Source organism: Bos indicus x Bos taurus, chromosome 9 (assembly GCF_003369695.1).
Source record: "Bos indicus x Bos taurus breed Angus x Brahman F1 hybrid chromosome 9, Bos_hybrid_MaternalHap_v2.0, whole genome shotgun sequence".
Taxonomy (NCBI): Eukaryota; Metazoa; Chordata; class Mammalia; order Artiodactyla; family Bovidae; genus Bos; species Bos indicus x Bos taurus.
In genome coordinates this window covers 87,569,748-87,590,900 of record NC_040084.1, presented here as the reverse complement: position 1 = coordinate 87,590,900, position 21,153 = coordinate 87,569,748, and the positions used below count along the sequence as shown (strand labels likewise).

Genomic DNA, 21,153 nt, shown 5'->3' with positions numbered 1-21,153 from the left:
TGAATGCTGCTAAGCTAAGTCACTTCAGTCGTGTCCAACTCTGTGCGACCGCATAGACAGCAGCCACCATCCCTGGGATTCTCCAGGCAAGAACACTGGAGTGGGTTGCCATTTCCTTCTCCAATGCATGAAAGTGAAAAGTGAAAGTGAAGTTGCTCAGTCGTGTCCGACTCTTCGCAACCCCATGGACTGCAGCCGACCAGGCTCCTCCATCCAAGGGATTTTCCAGGCAAGTGTACTGGAGTGGGGTGCCATTGCCTTCTCCATGAGTGAATGCTCAGTTCAGTTCAATTCAGTTCAGTTGCTCAGTCGTGTCCAACTCTTTGCGACCCCATGAATTGCAGCACACCAGGCCTCCCTGTCCATCACCAACTCCCGGAGTTCACTCAGACTCACGTCCATCGAGTCGGTGATGCCATCCAGCCATCTCATCCTCTGTCGTCCACTTCTCCTCCTGCCCCCAATCCCTCCCAGCATCAGAGTCTTTTCCAATGAGTCAACTCTTCTCATGAGGTGGCCAAAGTACTGGAGTTTCAGCTTTAGTATCATTCCTTCCAAAGAACACCCAGGGCTGATCTCCTTTAGAATGGACTGGTTGGATCTCCTTGCAGTCCAAGGGACTCTCAAGAGTCTTCTCCAACACCACAGTTCAAAAGCATCAATTCTTCGGTGCTCAGCTTTCTTCACAGTCCAACTCTCACATCCATACATGACTACTGGAAAAACCATAGCCTTGAGTAGACAGACCTTTGTTGGCAAAGTAATGTCTCTGCTTTTCAATATGTTATCTAGGTTGGTCATAACTTTTCTTCCAAGGAGTAAGCATCTTTTAATTTCATGGCTGCAATCACCATCTGCAGTGATTTTGGAGCCCCAAAAATAAAAAGTCTGACACTGTTTCCACTGTTTCCCCATCTATTTCCCATGAAGTGATGGGACCAGATGCCATGATCTTTGTTTTCTGAATGTTGAGCTTTAAGCCAACTTTTTCACTCTCCTCTTTCACTTTCATCAAGAGGCTCTTTAGTTCCTCTTCACTTTATGCCATAAGGGTGGTGTCATCTGCATATTTGAGGTTATTGATATTTCTTCCAGCAATCTTGATTCCAGCTTGTGCTTCTTCCAGCCCAGGGTTGCTGATGATGTACTCTGCAGATAAGTTAAATAAGCAGGGTGACAATATACAGCCTTAACGGACTCCTTTTCCTATTTGGAACCAATCTGTTGTTCCATGTCCAGTTCTAACTGTTGCTTCCTGACCTGCATACAGGTTTCTCAAGAGGCAGGTCAGGTGATCTGGTATTCCCATCTCTTGAAGAATTTTCCACAGATGATTGTGATCCACACAGTCAAAGGCTTTGGCATAGTCAATAAAGCAGAAATAGATGTTTTTCTGGAACTCTCTTGCTTTTTAGATGATGCAGCGGATGTTGGCAATTTGATCTCTGGTTCCTCTGCCTTTTCTAAAACCAGCTTGAACATCTGGAAGTTCACAGTTCATGTCTTGCTGAAGCCTAGCTTGGAGAATTTTGAGTATTACTTTACTAGCGTGTGAGATGAGTGCAATTGTGCGGTAGTTTGAGCATTCTTTGGCATTGCCTTTCTTTGGGATTGGAATGAAAACTGACCTTTTCCAGTCCTGTGGCCACTGCTGAGTTTTCCAAATTTGCTGGCATAGTGAGTGTAGCACTTTCACAGCATCATCTTTCAGGGTTTGAAATAGCTCCACTGGAATTCCATCACCTCCACTAGCTTTGTTCGTAGTGATGCCTTCTAAAGCCCACTTGACTTCACATTCCAGGATGTCTGGCTTTAGGTGAGTGATTACACCATCGTGATTATCTTGGTCATGAAGATCTTTTTTGTACAGTTCTTCTGTGTATTCTTGCCACCTCTTTTTAATATCTTCTGCTTCTGTTAGGTCCATACCGTTTCTGTCCTTTATCGAGCCCATCTTTGCATGAAATGTTCCCTTGGTATCTCTCATTTTCTTCAAGAGATCTCTAGTCTTTCCCATTCTGTTGTTTTCCTCTATTTCTTTGCATTCATTGACGAGGAAGGATTTCTTATCTCTCCTTGCTATTCTTTGGAACTCTGCATTCACATGTTTATATCTTTCCTTTTCTCCTTTGCTTTTCGCTTCTCTTCTTTTCACAGCTATTTGTAAGGCTTCCCCATGCCATCTGACTGCAAAGATTCTAGCTATGAGCCCATGATTCTAGAGGGAAGGGATGGGACACAGCAACTGGCAATCAGGAACCAGCCGGTCTTTCAGGACAAGCCTGGCCAAGTTGGTTCAGCCCAGCCCAGCGGGCGGGACCCAGAGGCGTGCCGCTGGAAAGGAGCAGGCACAAAGAAACCAGCCAGAGCCAGCTAGGTCTCAGATAATCCCCACTTCCAACCGGCAACCTAGCATTCCTGCGAAATTGGGATGAGGTGACAATGGCCTGGATCCGGGGTTTCAAGCCCGGTCTTTGCTTTCTGCTTCTACTTCTGTTTTACCCGTTCAGCGCGACGCCAGGCGGTGAGTTCAGGGATGAACTCCTCGGTTGTGGGTGGAGGGGTGGAGGGAATGACTTAACCCGGGAAGGGATGGGGGTATACGAGGGGGTTAGGGAAACTTTGTGCTGTGTGACCCCCGCCCTCCTCTGTCCCTTCCCCTGGCCCCTTTGCTCCTGGGGTGGGGGGCTTTCCCGGGCTGGTTACCCACCCTCTGGGCCAAAAAAGAGGTGACTTTGGTGAAACAGTGGTTGGTGCCGGGAGTTTCGGAGGTGAAGTTGGTAGAAAAGGTGGCGAGAAAGCAGCAGGAAATGCTGCCCTCAAGACCCCGGCCTGCCCTTGCGAAGTGGGAGCCCTGGAGCCAGGGGGTTTGGGACAGGTGGCCGTCCCCGGGAGAAGAGACCCAGGTAACTCCTCGAAAAGCACGCCCTCCCCCGACCCCATCTGCTCACACAAACCCTTCAGATCGGTACCGCTCTCTGTCCTTGTAAGACCAGAGCTCTTTACAGGTAATACATTTCACCTGCAGAACGGACGGGGCTGCAGAGAAGGCAGGGCCGAGATTGAGAGCGCGGAAGTGGCGGCCGCGGCTGGCTGCCACGTGCTAGGACGAGATGAGCTGCGCGGCGGCCGAAGCTCGGGTCTGTGAAGGGCTCGCGGGCGGCGGTGGCGACGGCCCGCGGCGGCCCAGCTTCTCCTGGGCGGCGGAGGCGCGGTCCCAAGCGGGACGGATCTGCTCGGCCTTACCCGGGGCCGCGCATCCTGCGGGCTGCCGCTGCCGCCGGTGCTGCTCCTGCTGGCTCTGCTGCGCTCGCGCCAGCCACGCGAGGCCCCGCCCCTCCAGCTCCCAGCGCCCTGCCACCAGCTGCCGGGGTCCGGGGAGATGGTGGGGGGAAGGGGCTGGGGGAGGGAGGTCAGCGCGACCCTCTACCTTAGCGAGAACCGGGTGTGTTGGCTCTTCGGTCTTGATGCATAACTTCATTGTGTGAGAAATGATCTTATTTCGGTAAAGAATCTGCCTGGTTTGATTCCTGAGTTGGGAGGATCCCCTGGAGAAGGGAATGGCAACCTACTCCAGTCTTCTTGCCTGGAGAATCCCATAGACAGAGGAGCCTGGAGGGCTACAGTCAGTCCATGGGGTCGCAGAGTCAGACAGGACTGAGCGATTAACACTAATCCTTTAACCTGTTAATACCCAGCGAGACAAATTCCCTGCCCTTCACTTGGCTTACAGAGTCAGTTTGAACATAAAGCAGGTTTCCAAGTAAACAATTTCGTGGGAATTCCCTCTTCATCGTTTCTACTCGGGGGCAGTGGCCACGCATTGTGTCTGTGTTTCGGACTGAGTTTTTGTTCTGGCAAAGTAGATTCTGAGGTTATAAGAATCTTTTAATCTTCCAGTGCAGCTCCACTTGACAGTAGTCTTCAAAAAGCTTTACAGTCTTAACGTTGAAACGATGAAAAATGTGCCACAAAAAATTTGAAGTAAAAACTTCAGTTTGTACAGAATCACTAGCAGAACTATTTATGATCCTGTCCCAGTAGTTCCCAACACGTCCCAAGCCATGTTGCAGATGACTCAGCATCTGAGAGGCGACACACCCAGCAGTGCAGCTCCCATCTCCAGTTATTGTACCCTTGGGAGAGAGGAGTGGGAGTTGAAAAGTGTCACTTTTTGGAGACAAAAGCTAAGGTGAAGGATATTGAGATATCCAGGGAGATCAGTTTTTATCAGTTTAGTCGCTCAGTCGTGTCTGACTCTTTGCGACCCCATGAACTGCAGCACGCCAAGCCTCCCTGTCCATCACCAACTCCCAGAGTCCACACAAACCCATATCCATTGAGTCAGTGATGCCATCCAACCATCTCATCCTCTGTCGTCCCCTTCTCCTCCTGCCTTCAAGCTTTCCCAGCATCAGGGTCTTTTCAAATGAGTCAGCTCTTCGAGTCAGGTGGCCAAAGGATTAGAGTTTCAGCTTCAACATCAGTCCTTCCAATGAACACCCAGGACTGATCTCCTTTAGGATGGACTGGTTGGATCTCCTTGCAGTCCAAGGGACTCTCAACAGTCTTCTCGAACATGACAGTTCAAAAGCATCAATACTTCTGCGCTCAGCTTTCTTTGTAGTCCAGCTCTCAGATCCATACATGACCACTGGAAAAATCATAGCAATGACTAGATGGACCTTTGTTGACAAAGTAATGTCTTTGCTCTTTAATATGCTGTCTAGGCTGGCCATAACTTTCCTTCCAAGGAGTAAGCCTCTTTTAATTACATAGCTGCAATCACCATCTGCAGTGATTTTGGAGCCCCCAAAAATAAAAAGTCTGACACTGTTTCCACTGTTTCTCCATCTATTTGCCATGAAGTGATGGGAGCAGATGCCATGATCTTCGTTTTCTGAATGTTGAGCTTTAAGCCAACTTTTTCACTCTCCATTTTCACTTTCATCAAGAGGCTTTTTAGTTCCTCTTCACTGTCTGCCATAAGGGTGGTGTCATCTGCATATCTGAGGTTATTGATATTTCTTCCAGCAATCTTGATTCCAGCTTGTGCTTCCAACAGCTCAGTGTTTCTGATGATGTACTCTGCAGATAAGTTAAATAATCGGGGTGACAATATACAGCCTTGACAGACTCCTTTTCCTATTTGGAACCAGTCTGTTGTTCCAAGTCCAGTTCTAACTGTTGCTTCCTGACCTGCATACAGGTTTCTCAAGAGGCAGGTCAGGTGGTCCGGTATTTCCATCTCTTTCAGAATTTTCCACAGTTGATTGTGATCCACACAGTCAAAGGCTTTGGCATAGTCAATAAAGCAGAAATAGATGTTTTTCTGAAACTCTCGTGCTTTTAGGATGATGCAGCGGATGTTGGCAATTTGATCTCTGGTTCCTCTGCCTTTTCTAAAACCAGCTTGAACATCTGGAAGTTCACGGTTCACGTATTGCTGAAGCCTGGCTTGGAGAATTTTGAGCATTACTTTACTTTACTAACTACAAAGATTGTCCATTCATGTCAGAAATCCAGGCGATGTGAAATGAGGGTGGTGTGGATCTGTGGACCCAGGGACAAGCACTCTTAGCAGGGACAGCTATCCACTGTTACCAGGCACAGCTATCCACTGACTGCCTGGAGCCCCGAGCCTCACTTCAGAAACAGGGAGGCCATGATGATACTTCAGTCCCTGTGCATAATGCTAGTAACATGCCAGGTCCAACATGAATGTGGGAGTAGTTTCTGCTTCTTCAGGTTCACTTACCTGAGTCCATGGTCATGTGGCTCATTGGAAAAGAAGGAAAGGACTTTCGGGCTTACTGTGGCGATGAAAGGGCACTCCTCACTGGAACGTGGCTTCCTTCTCCAGGGATGCGTTCTGAAAAGAGGCTCTGTTCTAAAAATGAAATGCTCCTCAGAAGCAGCCCCCACATGCTCTCCATCTCTGGCAGGACACTGGGTTCGATTCTGAAAGTCCTCTTCCACCTAGGCTTTTCCTGCAGACTGTCTGGCATGTAATCCAGCAAGGCTGTGTGTTGGTCAACCCTGGGTACTGACTGGTGGGCAAGGGGCTATATCCAGGATGTGCAGTTTCTGCCCAGCAGGGGACCTTTCCTTCTCCACAAGGAAGGGAGGGGCACTGGCTCTATGGAGTGTCAGGGATGGAGCAGGAGGGACCATGCTTGCTTTGCCAGGCCAGCCCTGCTCCTTTACTCTGCTCTCACGTAACTGAGGGGAGGAGGCCTATGGGCCTTTTTCTGCCAACCCTGCCCTCACCTGCCTTTTGCCTTCACAGATGCTCACTCTCTTTGCTATAACTTTACCGTCGATTCTCAGCCCAGACCTGGACAACCATGGTGTGTGGTTCAAGGCCAGGTGGACGGAAAGGTTTTTCTCTCCTATGACTGTGGTCGTGCTAAGATCCAATTCACAAGCCCATTGGGGGAGGAGGTGAAAACGACAAAGGCCTGGGAAACACAGACTGAAACACTCAGAGACATCGGGGACTTGCTCAGGGAACAACTGCCTGATGTTACGTCAGAGAAACGCACGGTCACAGGTGAGTTAGAAAGTCCAAGTGCAGAAGGAGCAGACTGGGGGCTTAAACTCTTTCATTGTTTTTGGGTAAAGAATAAAATGGAGGATATTGTTCCTTCCCTAGTAGTCCAGTGGAAGGAGCAGGCCTTGGAGGAGGGAACAGGGCCAGATTAGCTGGGCTCAGGGGAGGTGGACCCAGGTGGGGCAAAGAATCTGTCAAGCCCAGAGGCTGAGCTCTTTGCCACGGCGGGGGCAGACCCTCTCACCCTGCAGGGCAGGATGACATGTCGGTGTGAAGATGATGGACACATCAGTGGATCCTGGCAGTTCGGCTTCAGTGGACAAATGTGCCTCCTCTTTGATTCGGAGAATGGACACTGGACAGAGGTTCATTCTGGAGGGAGGCGGATGAGAGAGAAGTGGGAGAAGGACAGAGCTGTGACCAACTTCTTCAAGAAGGTCTCCATGGGAGACTGTCGGGTCTGGCTTCAGGATTTCTTGGTGCATTGGGAGGAAATGTTGAAGACCACGGGTAAGTGAGACTAGAAGAAAGCAGTGGTAGTCCACTCAAAGGGGCATGGACCCACCCCTCTGTGTGTGTGTGTGTGTGTGTGAAAGTGATCTATTCAAGCTGAACAGTTCCTGGGACAACAATGGCCCTGGGGATGCTCTGTGATCCTCTTTCCTCTTCCGCCTCCTGACATCTGTCCCTCACATCACAGGCCTTTGAACCATTGTACATGGATTCTTGCTGACCCCTAACATGAGGGCACCACTCTGATTCTAGAGATTTCCTTCTTACTGACCCTCTCTCTACAAACTCTTTAAAAATATTGACTATTCTAGTTCTGGAAATCTGTCAATACCGCCTCAAACATCAGCTCCTGAGAGGACTTAATCTGTTCCCATCCTCGTGTCGCCTCATCTGACGTCATGCAGGACTGAGGGGCTGCGTGGGGACCCTTGCTCGCCCATTCACTGTCTGAGCTCTGTGGAGATGGGGCGCCTCCCTTCCTCCATCTCACTTCAGGACCTGTCACAGGGGCTGCCATATGGTTGATTCAAATGACTGCATGACACAGAGACAGACTTGTGAACAGAGCAGGGGAAGGGCAGGGTGGGACAAACTGAGACGGTAGCAGTGACGTATATACGTACTATGATGTGGAAAATAGCTAACCAGTGGGAAAATGCTATATAACACAGGGAGCCCAGGCTGGCGCTATGTGATGACCTAGAGGGGTGGGATGGGAGCGGGAAAGAAGGTTCAGGATGGAGGGGATATATGTATCTAATTATGGCTGATTTGCATGGTCCTACAACAGAAACCAACACAGCATTGTAAAGAAATTATGCACTAATGACTCCATAGTAGGGTACCCGGGTCCGGGGGGCTGAGAAGGCATCTGCTTAGTTTAGAGGTCGGGACAAGGGCTTCACTCTCACTTTCCTTACAGCATCACCAGCTGAAGCTCCCCTCAGAGTCAACTCCTCGGCCCCAGCCATCAGGCACATCACCTGGATCCTCCCCGTGCTCCTCACCGGTTTCATCATAACTGTCTTCCTGGGCTGAGTCCTTTCCAGGAACAGGTACTGAGGGCAGAATTCAGAGGGAAGGCAGGGGCACAGGGCCTGGTGTGAGGCCGGGGAAGGTGAATCCCACCCAACCCCTGCCCCTCACTGAACCTCCTCATCCTGGAAATGAGCAGGTGAATAAGACTCCATATCACCTGAGAGCAAGAACTGCAGACCCAACTCCAAAGGCCCGTTCTCACAGGAAGTGGCCTGGGTCAAGCAGGCAAGGCAGGAGCCCCACAGCAGAGACTGTGGGAAGGGCAGAGGCCAGGCCTGTGCTCCAGGAGCAGCAGCAGTTGTGACTCAGCCTGTGGCCTGCACGCCACCAGCCTCCTGGGGACCCAGAGCCTCCATCACTGAGAGGCCTTGCCTTGAACAGAGGTGACAGGATGAGTGGGCCTGAGCTGGGGTGGAGGTGCCCTACTGGGGGGACCAGGAAGAGATGGGGGGCAGGGACCCTGGTCCTTAGAGCTGTGTGTGCTGCTGGCTCTGAGGCTGAGGGGAGTGAAGGAAAGAGGTTTCCCTGAAACCCCTCAAGGCTGTCAGGAAGCAAGGCCCCTCCTCCCTGGACCTGCCCCATGAGGGAGGATCAGGACAGGAGTAAAGGGAGCAGATTGATTCTTTACTCGCTTCAGTCCTGAGCCTAAGCAGGTGATCTGTGTGTCAGGGAAAGGTTCTCATGCACAGGCCTGGAGGACAGGGGCCTGGGTTTAATTCCTGGGAAGAGGCAACACGGGGGACCTGGTAACCTCAGTGGAGGAGGCTGGTGAAGAGGCAAATGACTAGGAGAGCAGGAGAAAGGCAGAAGGACAGCATTAGAGTCCTGGTCAGGACAGCCAGGTGGGGGGAGACGGGGCTCTCTGGACAGGCTTGGCCACCCCCACCCGTGCATGCTCCTGGCACCTGGACACAGTGCAGACCCCAGATGGGAGTGGAATCAACCAGCAGGTGATTTTAATGGGTGTCAGCAACAGAACATACTTCCAAAACAGTGGTCATGGTGAAATTATCTGATCGCTTTGTGTTTCTTTCTTAAACTTCTGCACGTGTAGTTTCCACATATGTCAATAGGAATCCCAGCCTCACTGAATGAGAAGACATGAAATGGGGCACTGCCTGTGCTAAGGTTTCAGCACACTCCTACTTCAGGGCTCAGTTACTCCTGAAGTCAGCAAAGGCCAGCAGCCCCATGATAACAAAGAGATGGAGCCCTCTGTCACAGGCTTTGACCTCTCTAGGTCATTAACAATCTCTTTGGATGGAAATAATGACCAAAGACAAGGACCTATTTACCTATTTACCAAGAATTAGGAGGCCTTGTCAGTCTCTGGCTTCACTCTTCATCACCAGAGAGCCCTGAGATGAGAATTCTGAGATATTAAAACACTGGTTGGAGGTTGTGCAAAAGAAAACGAATGAGACAAACACCAAGGGGAAAAAAAGTCTTTCATAGTGGTTACGAGTGTCATTTGGAGAACAAAAAACCTTAAGACGTCTCCAGGTGGCCGACAGTGGCGGCTCTGGATCCCAGTCTCCCTGCCAAACTTGGAAAGAGACACTCCAAGCTGAGTCCTCAAACTTTTTCTAAAGAGCAATTACATTGGTCCACAAAATGTCCTGGGCTCCCCTGGAACAGAAACAACTAGAGAACGTACTGTTGATGGCACTGCAGGTAGTGGCTGTCTTCTATCCCTTTCACGTTGTTGTTCAGTCACGTCTGACTCCTGCGACCCCACAGAATGCAGGATACTAGGCTCCTCTGTATTTCACTATCTCCCAGAGTTTGGTCAAACTCTGTTCACTGAGGTGGTGAAGCTATCTAACCATCACACCCTGTGCTGCTCTCTTCTTTTGCCTTCAATCTTTCCCAACATCAGGGTCTTTTCAATGAGTCAGCTATTCGCATCAGGTGGCCAAAGTATTGGAGTTTCAGCTTCAGCATCAGTCCTTCCAATGACTCTTCAGGACGGATTTCTTTTAGAACTGAATGGTTTGATCTCCTTGCAGTCCAAGGGACTCTCAGGAGTCTTTTCAGCACTGAAGTTCAAAACCATCAATTCTTCGGCCCTCAGCCTCCTTTATGGTCCAACTTTCACATCCATACATGACTACTGGAAAAATCATTGCTTTGACTAGACAGACATTTGTTGGCAAAGTGATGTCTCTGCATTTCATACGCTGTCTAGGTTTCTCTTCACTTTCCTTCCCAGGAGCAAGTGTCTTTTAATTTCATGGATGCACTCACTATCCACAGGGATTTTGGAGCTGAAAATGACTCAGTTTCAGAATGACTAAAACTGAGAATGGAGAGGAGGAAAGCTGAGGTATCAGAAGAACCATGTGGTGAAAAAAAGGAAGAGGGGCAGGAGACAGGTTTGGAATGATTGGAAACTGCAGGAATGGGCAGCTGTTGGGGCATGGATGATGTGAGGAGTGGTATGACCAGAGAAGGAGGCCCCATGCCCACTTCCCCATTTTGCTGCAGGAACTGGAAAATCTCTTTTCCTCTCATTCCTTCTCATCCAAGCAGGGTCTCAGTCTGCTGAGTTGGGTCGTCTCCAGGCTCCAGGTGGTATGTCTTGGACCACTGTTCCAAGGTTGGTCTTGGTTTCCTGGTGCTGCTCCTCTCTGGTTCTGCATGGCCCCCCGAGGCTGTGAGTTCGGGGTGAACCCAGGAGAGCAGTGGGGGTGTCCTGGGCATCCTGGAAACTTTCCCAGTGGGGTGCCATCCTCCCTCCTCTTAAACCTCTGCAGGCTCCTTTCCTCCTGGCAGGAAAAGAGATGATTTGGGTGAAAAAGTAATCCCAGCTGGAAGGGAGGTGAGGCAGAGAGATGTGGGAGCCAGGGCAGTGGCAGAAAATGCTCCTGCAGCCCCCCTCCCCCAGCCCACCCATCCAGAATTTGTAGCCACTGGAGCAGGGTGGGGTGGGGGGGGCAACAGGTGGCCGTCCTGAAGGACCAAACCCACTGGGGTGGAGGGGAGGGCTGGGGGGACTCGGTCATGTTGTGATGATTGGGGAGGAGGTGCAGGGGGAAGGAGTCCAGGGAATGGGTGGAATCTGTTCCTAGAAGGCTCCTTCCTCAGGGTCCTGCTTGGTTACAGCACCATTTATTACTCATCTCTGTGCATCCCAAGAAGCCCAGGGCCTCCAACTTTCTCATCTATGTACAGATCCTAAACATGCCCTCTATCACCTGACATCTTATCATCTTGCTTGAGGACTCGCCCCAGCAAAAGCCTCCCAACCTGGCCTCTAGGAAAGACAGGAGCCCAGTCTCCCAAAGCATGACTCGGGGCATGAGGGTGAGGATGGGCACACCCACTTCTGCCCTCTGGTCTCACATTCATGTCTACAGACTGTGGAAACAGTTCAGTTCACTCGCTCAGTCCTGTTCTTCACATCAGGTGCTCAGATTACTGGAGCTTCAGCATCAGCCCTTCCAATACATATTCAGGGTTGATTTCCTTTAGGATGGACTGGTTTGATCTCCTTGCTATCCAAGGGATTCTACAGAGTCTTCTCCAACACCACAGTTCAAAAGCATCAATTCTTTGGCATTCAGCTTTCCTTATGGTCCAACTGTCACATCCATACATGACTATTGGAAAAACCATAGCTTTGACCAGATGGACTTTTGTTGGCAAAGTAATATCTCTGCTTTTTAATATGGTGTCTGGGTTGGTCATAGCTCTTCTTCCAAGAACCAGGCGTATTTTAGTTTCATGGCTGCAGTCACCATCTGTAGTGATTTTGGAGCCCAAGAAAATGAAGTCTGTCACTGTTTCCATTGCTTCCCCATCTCTTTGCCATGAAGTGATGGGACTGGATGCCATGATCTTCATTTTTTGAATGTTGAGTTTTAAGCCAGCTTTTTCATGCTTCTCTTTCACTTTCATCAAGAGGCTCTTTAGCTCCTCTTTGCTTTCTGCTATAAGGGTGGTGTCACCTGCATATCTAAGGTTATTGATATTTCTCCCGGCAATCTTGATTCCAGCTTGTGCTTCATCCCACCCAGCATTTCGCATGATGTACTCTGCGTATAAGTTAAATAAGCAGGGTGACAATATGCAGACAATATACATTACTCCTTTCCCAATTTGGAACCAGTCCATTGTTCCATGTACGGTTCTAACTGTTGCTTCTTGACCTGCCTACAGGTTTCTCAGGAGACAGGTAAGGTGGTCTGATATTCCCATTTCTTTAAGAATTTTCCACAGTTTGTTGTTATCCACACAATAGGTCATTCAGGTGTGACCTAAGTCAAACCCCTTATGGTTATTCAGTAGATAATTCCCTAGGGGATGGATCAACCAGTCCTGGGGTTAAATCCTAGTCATGCTTAGTTGTTTGATTTGTCTGATTCATTTTGACCCCAAGGACTGTACTCTACCAGGCTCCTCTGCCAGGCTTCTCTGCCCATGGGAGTATCCCAGCAAGAATTGTGGAGTGGGCTGCTGAAGGAAAGTTTCTTGGCTCAAAATAACCAGGAGTTAAAATTCCCCTCTGGGTCCTCCCCACTATTCTATGCAAAACAAAGAACTCTTTCACCTGAAGAAAAAAAATGGACATTAAGGTTGATTACTCCCAAGAACTACTCCAAACAACCTTGAAGAATAGGCCCCCTTAAGACAGTAGACTTCCACCTATATGCCTATATAAACTTACTCTTTTCTTGGGTTAGTGCAGCAGCTCACTAATCTGACTGCTGCCCCTTCTCGCCTCTTTAAAGGTGATCTGTTCCTGTAAAGTGCCAGTCTCGTTCTTTTTCTGAGCCTTGCCTTCTCTAACTCCCTTACCCTACAGTTGCCATTTCCTCCTCCAGGGAACCCATGGACTGAACCCACATCTCCTGTGTCTCCTGCACTGGGAAACCCAGTTGGTTTTCATGTTCTCTCTGGCTGCTGTTGTCTCACAAATGTGGAGGTCTCTAAGTGGACACAAATGCAGATACAAAATCTATCTGGTTTGTCTGAAGAGACAAACAGATTTACTGTCTTCTTTAGAAAAAGTTCTCCAACTCTTGTCTTAATTAATAAATATTAATATTACAGGCTGCTGTCTCCACAGGCTTCAGCAGTACTTGAACCAAAATGTTCAAGCTGGATTTTGAAAATGCAGAGGAACAAGAAATCAAATTACCAACATCCACGGGATCATAGAAAAAGCGAGAGAATTCCAGAAAAATATCTACTTCTGCTTCATTGACTATTCTAAAGCCTTTGACTGTGTGGATCACAATCAACTGTGGAAAATTCTGAAAGAGATGGGAATACCAGACCACCTGACCTGCCTCTTGAGAAACCTATATGCAGGTCAGGAAGCAACAGTTAGAACTGGACATGGAACAACAGACTGGTTCCAAATAGGAAAAGGAGTACGTCAAGGCTGTATATTGTCACCCCGATTATTTAACTTATATGCAGAGTATGTCCCCTGGAGAAGAAAAAGGCAACACACTCCAGTATCTTGCTTGGAGAATCCCATGGAAGGGCGAAGAGCTGACACACTGGAAAAGACCCTGATGCTGGGAAAGATTGAAGGCAGGAAAAGAAGGGGACAACAGAGGATGAGATAGTTGGATGGCATCACTGACTCAATGGACATGAGTTTGAGCAAACTCTGGGGGTTGGTGAAGGACAGGGATGCCTGGCGTGCTGTAGTCCATGAGGTTGCAAAGAGTCAGACATGACTGAGCGACTGAACAACAATAAAGGGAATTAAACAAGGGGTTCCTCAGTTGTGTGTTTATGAACCAGAAACTTGCCCTGTACCTTCTAGGTGTTGTGAATGTGATAGGAGTGTGGATCTGGTAGTTAAAGGCTAATGTTCCCCCTTCTTCTCTGTGGACCGACTTCCTTGGTCCAAGGAGTTACAGGGGATACTGCATGAAGCCCCAGGTGTAAGTAGAGGGTAGTGGCCATGCCACAATTCTGGTATCACATCTAGGCCACTTGCTGGCCTCTTATTTTCCCTGTGGCCCTGGTTATGCCAAACCAGATAATCACTTCTATGCTATGAGAGCTGGCCTATCTGAACTAATGATTAGGGGTTGGTGAACTCAGGTCATGATGCGCAGCTCTGACATTCCGTGGCCAGAGGCCTCATCTCTGTCAGACCACAGGACCATACCAGGAGCCACTTTTAAATGGTATGGCTTTCCCACTGCACGTTGGATGGCCTTGCTTCAAGACACAAGGAGTCTGTGTTGTGAGCAGCCAAGTAGTAATGCCATATACTGCACATAGCACCTTTCAGACCACAGATACCTCTAATGTCACAGTTTCTGCTGGGTCATCTGCCCAAGAAGCAGGTCTGCCATGCTCATTATTCACCAATCATCTGTAACTGCTTTTGTGCAAGGAGAACAGTTGCAACAGAGGCCTATGATCTCCAAAGCCTGAAATATTTCAGATGTGCCATTACAAAAAATCTATGGCCACACTGGTAATTAAATGGAGACAGCATAGGGATGACACCTCTGCAGCTGTAGAGAGGTTGTAGGTTGGTACTCATCTCTGTCATTTCCTCCAGGATATGATATTGTTTATAGATACAACTGGGGGGTGAGGAGTCAGGTTAGAAGTGTGAAAGTGGAAATCACTACTATGGTAGACCTCACTCCGTGATCACTTACTAACTGCAAAGATTGTGCACTCATGTTACAAATACAATGCGTGTGAAATGAGCACTCTGTGGGTCTGTGGACGAGTGACACTTCTGTGAGCAGGACCTGGGACAGATGTCTATTCACTACCCAGTACCTTATGTATCGCTTCAATGACAGGGGGTCCTGAAGCTTCAGATCCACGGACATGATGTGAGTCCCACAGTAGGTCCATATGAATGTGGGGGTATCTTGCTTCCCGGTGTACACTTACCCAGGTCAATGACCAGGTGGCTTTCAAGGATGGGGAAGGCCAGCAGGACTTTTGCACTTGCCATGGTGATGAAAGGGCCCTCCTTGCTGGGACCTGGCATCTCTCTCACTCTCTGCAGTAATGGATTCTGAGTATCAGACCCGACTCAGTTCTGGAAACTTGGCAGAGGATCTAGACTTCCTCTGGGGATGGCTGCTTTCAGCCTCATGATCATTCCGCCTTGTGTTTTGTCTCCCTTTGTTTTGTTTCTTTCAGTCATGCAGTTTGTATCCCAGTTGGCTGCCTATCTATTTGCCTCTAGGATCGACCTCTGCTACTGACCAGCATTGTACTCTCTGCAGTCAGGCCCTGGGTGCACTGGGACTCTCTAGTCTGATTGACTATTGCACCAACTTTGCTCCTGACATACAGGAACCCCACCTGGCATCTGCGCTTTCCACCTTCTCCCTCCCTGTTCCTGCTGGAAACCCACTGGGCACACCATCTATTACCGCCTTTCCTGACCTTCAGCAAAAGTCATCCTTGAACTGTTGGAGATACTTCTCATCCATCCTTTCCACTTAGTCTTTCCCACGGAGCATGGCGGACTGGAAACTTTTCTGCCCTTTTGTTAGGGAAAGCATAGTGACTGAAACCGCCCACCCTGGCCAGGCACCATAGTAACTATTTGCATGAGTTATTTTACAACAGGAAGTCTTAATAAGGAAGAAGAAACTAATAAGCAGCCACCAACTGGAAGCATTTGGGAAAAGTCAAAAAGAGACACCATGTGTCCTACCACTTCCCAGAATCCTGCTTGCTGGCATCCATCTTGGCTGAGCAATGCCTGCGCCCCTAATTCAGAATGATTGGCCAAAGAAAAGCTGGAAACTAATCCCACTTCATAAAATGCAGGACTGTAAGCCACATCACAGAGCTGTTCTCCTAAGTTCCCGTACCCTACTGATCTCTGCCTGGGTGCCCCTTCTCAATACAGTATCTTTCTTTGCCAGCACATATGTCTCCTCGGACAAATCATTTCTAAGTGTTACACAGGAGCCCACTCTTGGGCCCTGGAAGGGGTTCCCCTTCATGCAACCGTATTAGTAAAGTCACAAGTAAGAATTTCAGCCAAGAACTTTCATAAGGTATAGCCAAGTATCAGTTCAGTTCAGTCTTTCAGTCGTTCCTGACTCTATGTGGCCCCATGGACTGCAGCACACAAGGCCTTCCTGTCCATCATCAACTCTCGGAACTTACTCAAACTCATGTCCATCGAGCCGATGATGCCATACAACCATATCATACTCTGTTGTCCCCTTCTCCTCCCGCCTTCAATCTTTCCCAGCATCAGGGTCTTTTCCAATGAATCAGCTCTTCGCATCAGGTGGCCAAAGGATTGGAGTTTCAGTTTCAGCATCAGTTCTTGCAATGAATATTTAGGATTGATTTCCTTTAGGATGGACTAGCTGGATCTCCTTGCAGTCCAAGGGACTCTCAAGAGTCATCTCCAACATCTCAGTTCAAAAGCATCAATTCTTTGGCACTCAGCTTTCTTTATAGTCCAACTCTCACATCCATACATGACTACTGGAAAAACCACAGCTTTGACTAGACGGACCTTTGTTGGCAAAGTAATGTCTCTGCTTTTTAATATGGTGTCTGGATTGGTCATAGCTTTTCTTCCAAGGAGCAAGTGTGTTTTAATTTCATAGCTGCGGTCACCATCCACAGTGATTTTGGAGCCCCCAAAAATAAAGTCTGTCCCTGTTTCCATTGTTTCCCCATCTATTTGCCATGAAGTGATAAGACCAGATGCCATGATCTTAGTTTTCTGAATGTTGAATCTTAAGCCAACTTTTTCACTCTCCTCTTTCACTTTCATCAAGAGGCTCTTTAGTTTTTCACTTTCTGCCATAAGGGTGGTGTCATCTGCATATCTGAGGTTATTGATATTTCTCCCGGCAATCTTGATTCCAGTTTGTGCTTCATCCAGCCTGGCATTTCCATGATGTACTCTGCATATAAGTTAAATAAGCAGGGTGACAATATACAGCGTTGACATACTCCTTTTCCTATTGGAAACAGTCTGTTGTTCCATGTCAAGTTCTAACTGTTGCTTCTTGACTTGCATATAGATTTCTCAGGAGGCAGGTCAGATGGTCTGATATTCCCATCTCTTGAAGAATTTTCCACAGTTTGTTGTGATCCACACAGTCAAAGGCTTTGGCATAAAAACAAATAAGCAGAAGTAAATAATAAAGCCTAAGTTAATAAGCAGGAGTTAATAAAGCAGAAATAGATGTTTTTCTGGAACTCTGTTGCTTTTTTGATGATCCAACAGATGTTGGCAATTTGATCTCTGGTTCCTCTGGCTTTTCTAAACCCAGCTTGAACATCTGGAAGTTCACAGTTCACATACTGTTGAAGCCTGGCTTGGAGAATTTTGAGCATTACTTTGCTAGCGTGTGAGATGAGTGCAATAGTGACCACACACCTGACCCCTCTTCCTCAGAAGCGGCCTTCCCATGCTCCCCATTTCCCCTCAGGACACTGGGCTAGATTCTGCCAGTCCTCTAGGTTTAGGGCTTTCCTTCTGAACTGGCCTGGCACAGCTCTGGAGAAAAATATGTTGGCTAATGCTAGGTGTTGGCCTTGTGAACAGAGTGGACATAATGTTGCATGGCTTCTTGCCTGACAGAGGCTTCGTGCTCTTCCTCAGCCTGTAACTGCTGAGGGTGGTGCCAGGCAGAGAGGTCCTTGCTTAGAGAGCCCAGACCTGCAGCTTTATTCTGCTCTCACATAACTAGGGGTGGAGGGGTGCCGGGAGGGCTATGGATCTCTTTTTCCCGACCCCACCCTTGCTGTGTTTTGCCTTCATAGATGCTCACTCTCTTTCGTATCATTTCACCATTGATCCTCAGACCAGACCTAGGCAACCATGGTGTGTGGTTCAAGGCCAGGTGGATGGAAAGGCTTTTCTCTCCTATGATTGTGGTGGGTCTAAGATCGAGTACATCAGCCCATTGGGAGAGGAAGTGAAAACTACAGAGGTCTGGAAAACACAAGCAGAGACATTGGGCATCAGGGAGTTGCTCAAGGAGCAACTGCCTGACATTACATGGAGAAACACAGGGTCCTGGGTGAGTTGGGTCGGTGGGAATGTAAATTGATACAACCACTATGGAAGACAGTATGGAGATTCCTTTAAAATCTAGAAACAAAACTACCATATGATCCAGCAATGCCACTACTAGGCATATACCCTCAAGAAACCAAAAGAGAAAAAGACACATGTATCCCAATATTCATTGTAGCACTATTTACAATAGCTAAGACATGGAAACAAGCTAGGTATCCATCAACAGATGAATGGATAAAGAAGCTTTGGTACATCTATCCAGTGGAATATTACTCAGCCGTAAAAAGGAATGTATTTCAGTCAGTTCTAATGAGGTGGATGAACCTGGAGCCTATTATACAGAGTGAAGTAAGTCAGAAAGAGAAAAACAAATACCATATATTAACCCATATATACAGAAATTATTATGACTCTATTTGCAGGACAGCATGGAGACTTTGACATAGAGAACAGACTTATGGACATGGTGGGGTGGGAGAAGGAAGGAGAAAGCGGGACAAATGGAGAGAGTAACACGGAAACACTACCATGTGTAAAATATATGACCAATGGGAATTTTCTGTATGACTCAGGGAACTCAAACCAAGGCTCTATAACAACCTAGAGGGGTAGGATGAGAGGGAAGTGGGAGGGAGGTTCAAGAGGGAGGAGACATATGTACACCTATGGCTGATTCATGCTGATGCATGGCAGAAACCACACAATATTCTAAAGCAATTATCCTTCAAGTAAAAAATAAATTGAAAAAGAAAGTCCAAGGGCAGGAGGGCCAGATTGAGGCCTTAGCTACATTCATTGTTTTCAGGTAAAAAATAAAGAATATTGTCCTTGCTTAGTAGTCCAGTGGAAGGACCAGGACTTGGAGGAGAGACCAGAGCCAGATTAGGTGGGCCCAGGGGAAGTGGACCCAAGCGGGGCAAAGACTCTGTCAAGCCCAGAAGCTGAGCTGTTTCTTTCCCACAGTGGAGGCAGCCCCTCTCACCCTACAGGGCAAGATAACGTGTTGGTGTGAAGAGGATGGACACACCAGTGGATACTGGCAGTTTGTTTTCAATGAACAAATGTCCTCTTTGATTCAGAGAATGGACACTGGATAGTCGTTCATTCTGGAGGGAAACAGATGAGAGAGAAGTGGGAGAAGGACAGAGCTGTGACCAACTTCTTCAAGAAGTTCTCCATGGGAGACTGTCGGGTCTGGCTTCAGAATTTCTTGGTGCGCTGGGAGGAAATGTTGAAGACCACGGGTAAGTGAGATGAGGAGAAGTGGTAGTCCACTCAAAGGGACATGGACCCACCCCTCTGTGTGTGTGTGTGTGTGTGTGTGTGTGTGTGTGTGTGTGAAAGTGACCTATTCAAGCTGAGTAGTTCCTGGGAGAACAATGGCCCTGGGGATGCTCTGTGATCCTCTTTCCTCTTTTGCCTCCTGACATCTCCCTCACAGCACCGGCCTTTGAACCATTGTACATGGATTCTTGCTCACCCCTAACATGAGGGCACCACTCTGATTTTAGAGATTTCCTTTTTACTGACCCTCTCTCTACAAACTCTTTAAAAATATCAGCTATTCTAGTTCTGGAAATCTGTCGATACCACCTCAAACATCAGCTCCTGAGAGGACTTAATCTGTTCCCATCCTCATGTCGCCTCACCTGATGTCACGCAGGACTGAGGGGCTGCCTGGGGACCCTTGCTCGCCCATCCACTGTCTGAGCTCTGTGGAGATGGGGCGCCTCCTTTCCTCCATCTCACCTCAGGACCTGTCACAGGGGCTGCCATATGGTTGGTTGAAATGACTGCGTGACACAGAGACAGACTTGTGAACAGAGCAGGGGAAGGGCAGGGTGGAGGAACTGAGACGGTAGCAGTGACGTATATGCACACTGGAAGTGAAAGTTGCTCAGTCATGTCTGACTCTTTGCAACCTCATGGACTGTATGGGATTCTCCAGGGCAGAATACTGGAGTGGGAAGCCTTTTCCTTCTCCAGGGTATCTTTGCAACCCAGGGATCGAACCCAGGTCTGCCACATTGCAGACGGATTCTTTACCAGCTGAACCAACAGGGAAACCCAAGAATACTGGAGTGGGTAGCTTATCCCTTCTCCAGCGGATCTTCCTGACCCAGGAATTGAACCAGGGTTCTGCATTGCAAGCAGATTCTTTACCAACTGAGCTATCAGGGAAGCCCCTATATACACACTATCATGTGGAAAATAGCTAACCGGTGGGAAGCTGCTATATAACGCAAGGAGCCCAGCCTGGCACTATGTGATGGCCTAGAGGGTTGGGATGGGGGCAGGGAAGGAGGCTCAGGATGGAGGGGGTATATATATAATTATGGCTCATTTGCTTTGTCCTATAACAGAAACCAACATAGCATTGTAAAGAAATTATCCTCCAATTAAAAAAAAAACCCAGACTCTATAGTAGGCTACCTGAGTAAGGGGGGTTGAGGAGGCATCTGCTCAGTTTAGGGTATGTAGAAGGGCTTCACTCTTATTTTCCTTGCAGTATCACTAACCAAAGCTCCCCTCACAGTCCAGTCGACAACCATAGCCATCAAGTCCATCACCTTGATCCTCTCTGTGGTCCTCATGCATTTCATCAAAACTGGTTTCATCAGCCCGGATTCTGGGCTGAGTTCCAGAAACAGGTACTGAGTGCAGAATTCAGAGGGAAGGCAGGGGCACAGGGCCTGGCGTGAGGACGAGGAAGGTGAATCCCAGCCAACCCCTGCCCCTCACTGAACCTCCTCATCCTGGAAATGAGCAGGGGGATAAGACCCCATATCACCTGAGAGCAGAACTCGACAAGCTCAGCCCTGAGTTCTGAGAGGTCCCCGCTGTCAGGTGACATTGTGAAAAGGGAGGGGCCCTCACTAGGCTGAGGGCCTATTGATGCTTAAAGGGTTCAGCCAAGTCCCCTGACTGAGCACAGACTGCTGGCTGGCAGGGCCCCCGGTAGGTGGTGTGAGAATAGCAGGCACTCAGGGCGAGGGCAGGACTCACGGGGGCTGAGAGCAGCTGGGGGGCTCCACATGATGTGTCA

The 21,153-nt window shown here is 48.5% G+C and overlaps 1 protein-coding gene and 1 pseudogene across 1 annotated transcript; both read left to right on the top strand.

The window, feature by feature from the left end:
* Window positions 1–2,120: 2,120 nt before the first annotated feature.
* On the top strand, window positions 2,121–13,214 carry LOC113898569 (UL16-binding protein 3-like). The gene is made up of 5 exons (XM_027551832.1): window positions 2,121–2,524; window positions 6,290–6,553; window positions 6,788–7,063; window positions 7,989–8,121; window positions 13,160–13,214. The coding sequence occupies exons 1-4, from the start codon at window positions 2,443–2,445 to the stop codon at window positions 8,102–8,104; spliced, it is 738 nt and encodes a 245-aa protein (XP_027407633.1). The 5' UTR covers window positions 2,121–2,442; the 3' UTR covers window positions 8,105–8,121; window positions 13,160–13,214.
* A 4,585-nt stretch (window positions 13,215–17,799) lies between these two features.
* On the top strand, window positions 17,800–20,765 carry LOC113898760 (annotated as a pseudogene).
* Window positions 20,766–21,153: the final 388 nt, after the last annotated feature.

Excerpts from the sequence above, each read along its gene's own strand:
- LOC113898569 (XM_027551832.1), top strand. The coding sequence starts at position 2,443 with ATGGCCTGGATCCGGGGTTTCAAGCCCGGTCTTTGCTTTCTGCTTCTA. Across the intron at positions 2,525-6,289 it reads GTTCAGCGCGACGCCAGGCG|ATGCTCACTCTCTTTGCTAT; the intron begins GTGAGTTCAGGG and ends TTGCCTTCACAG. Across the intron at positions 7,064-7,988 it reads GGAAATGTTGAAGACCACGG|CATCACCAGCTGAAGCTCCC; the intron begins GTAAGTGAGACT and ends CTTTCCTTACAG.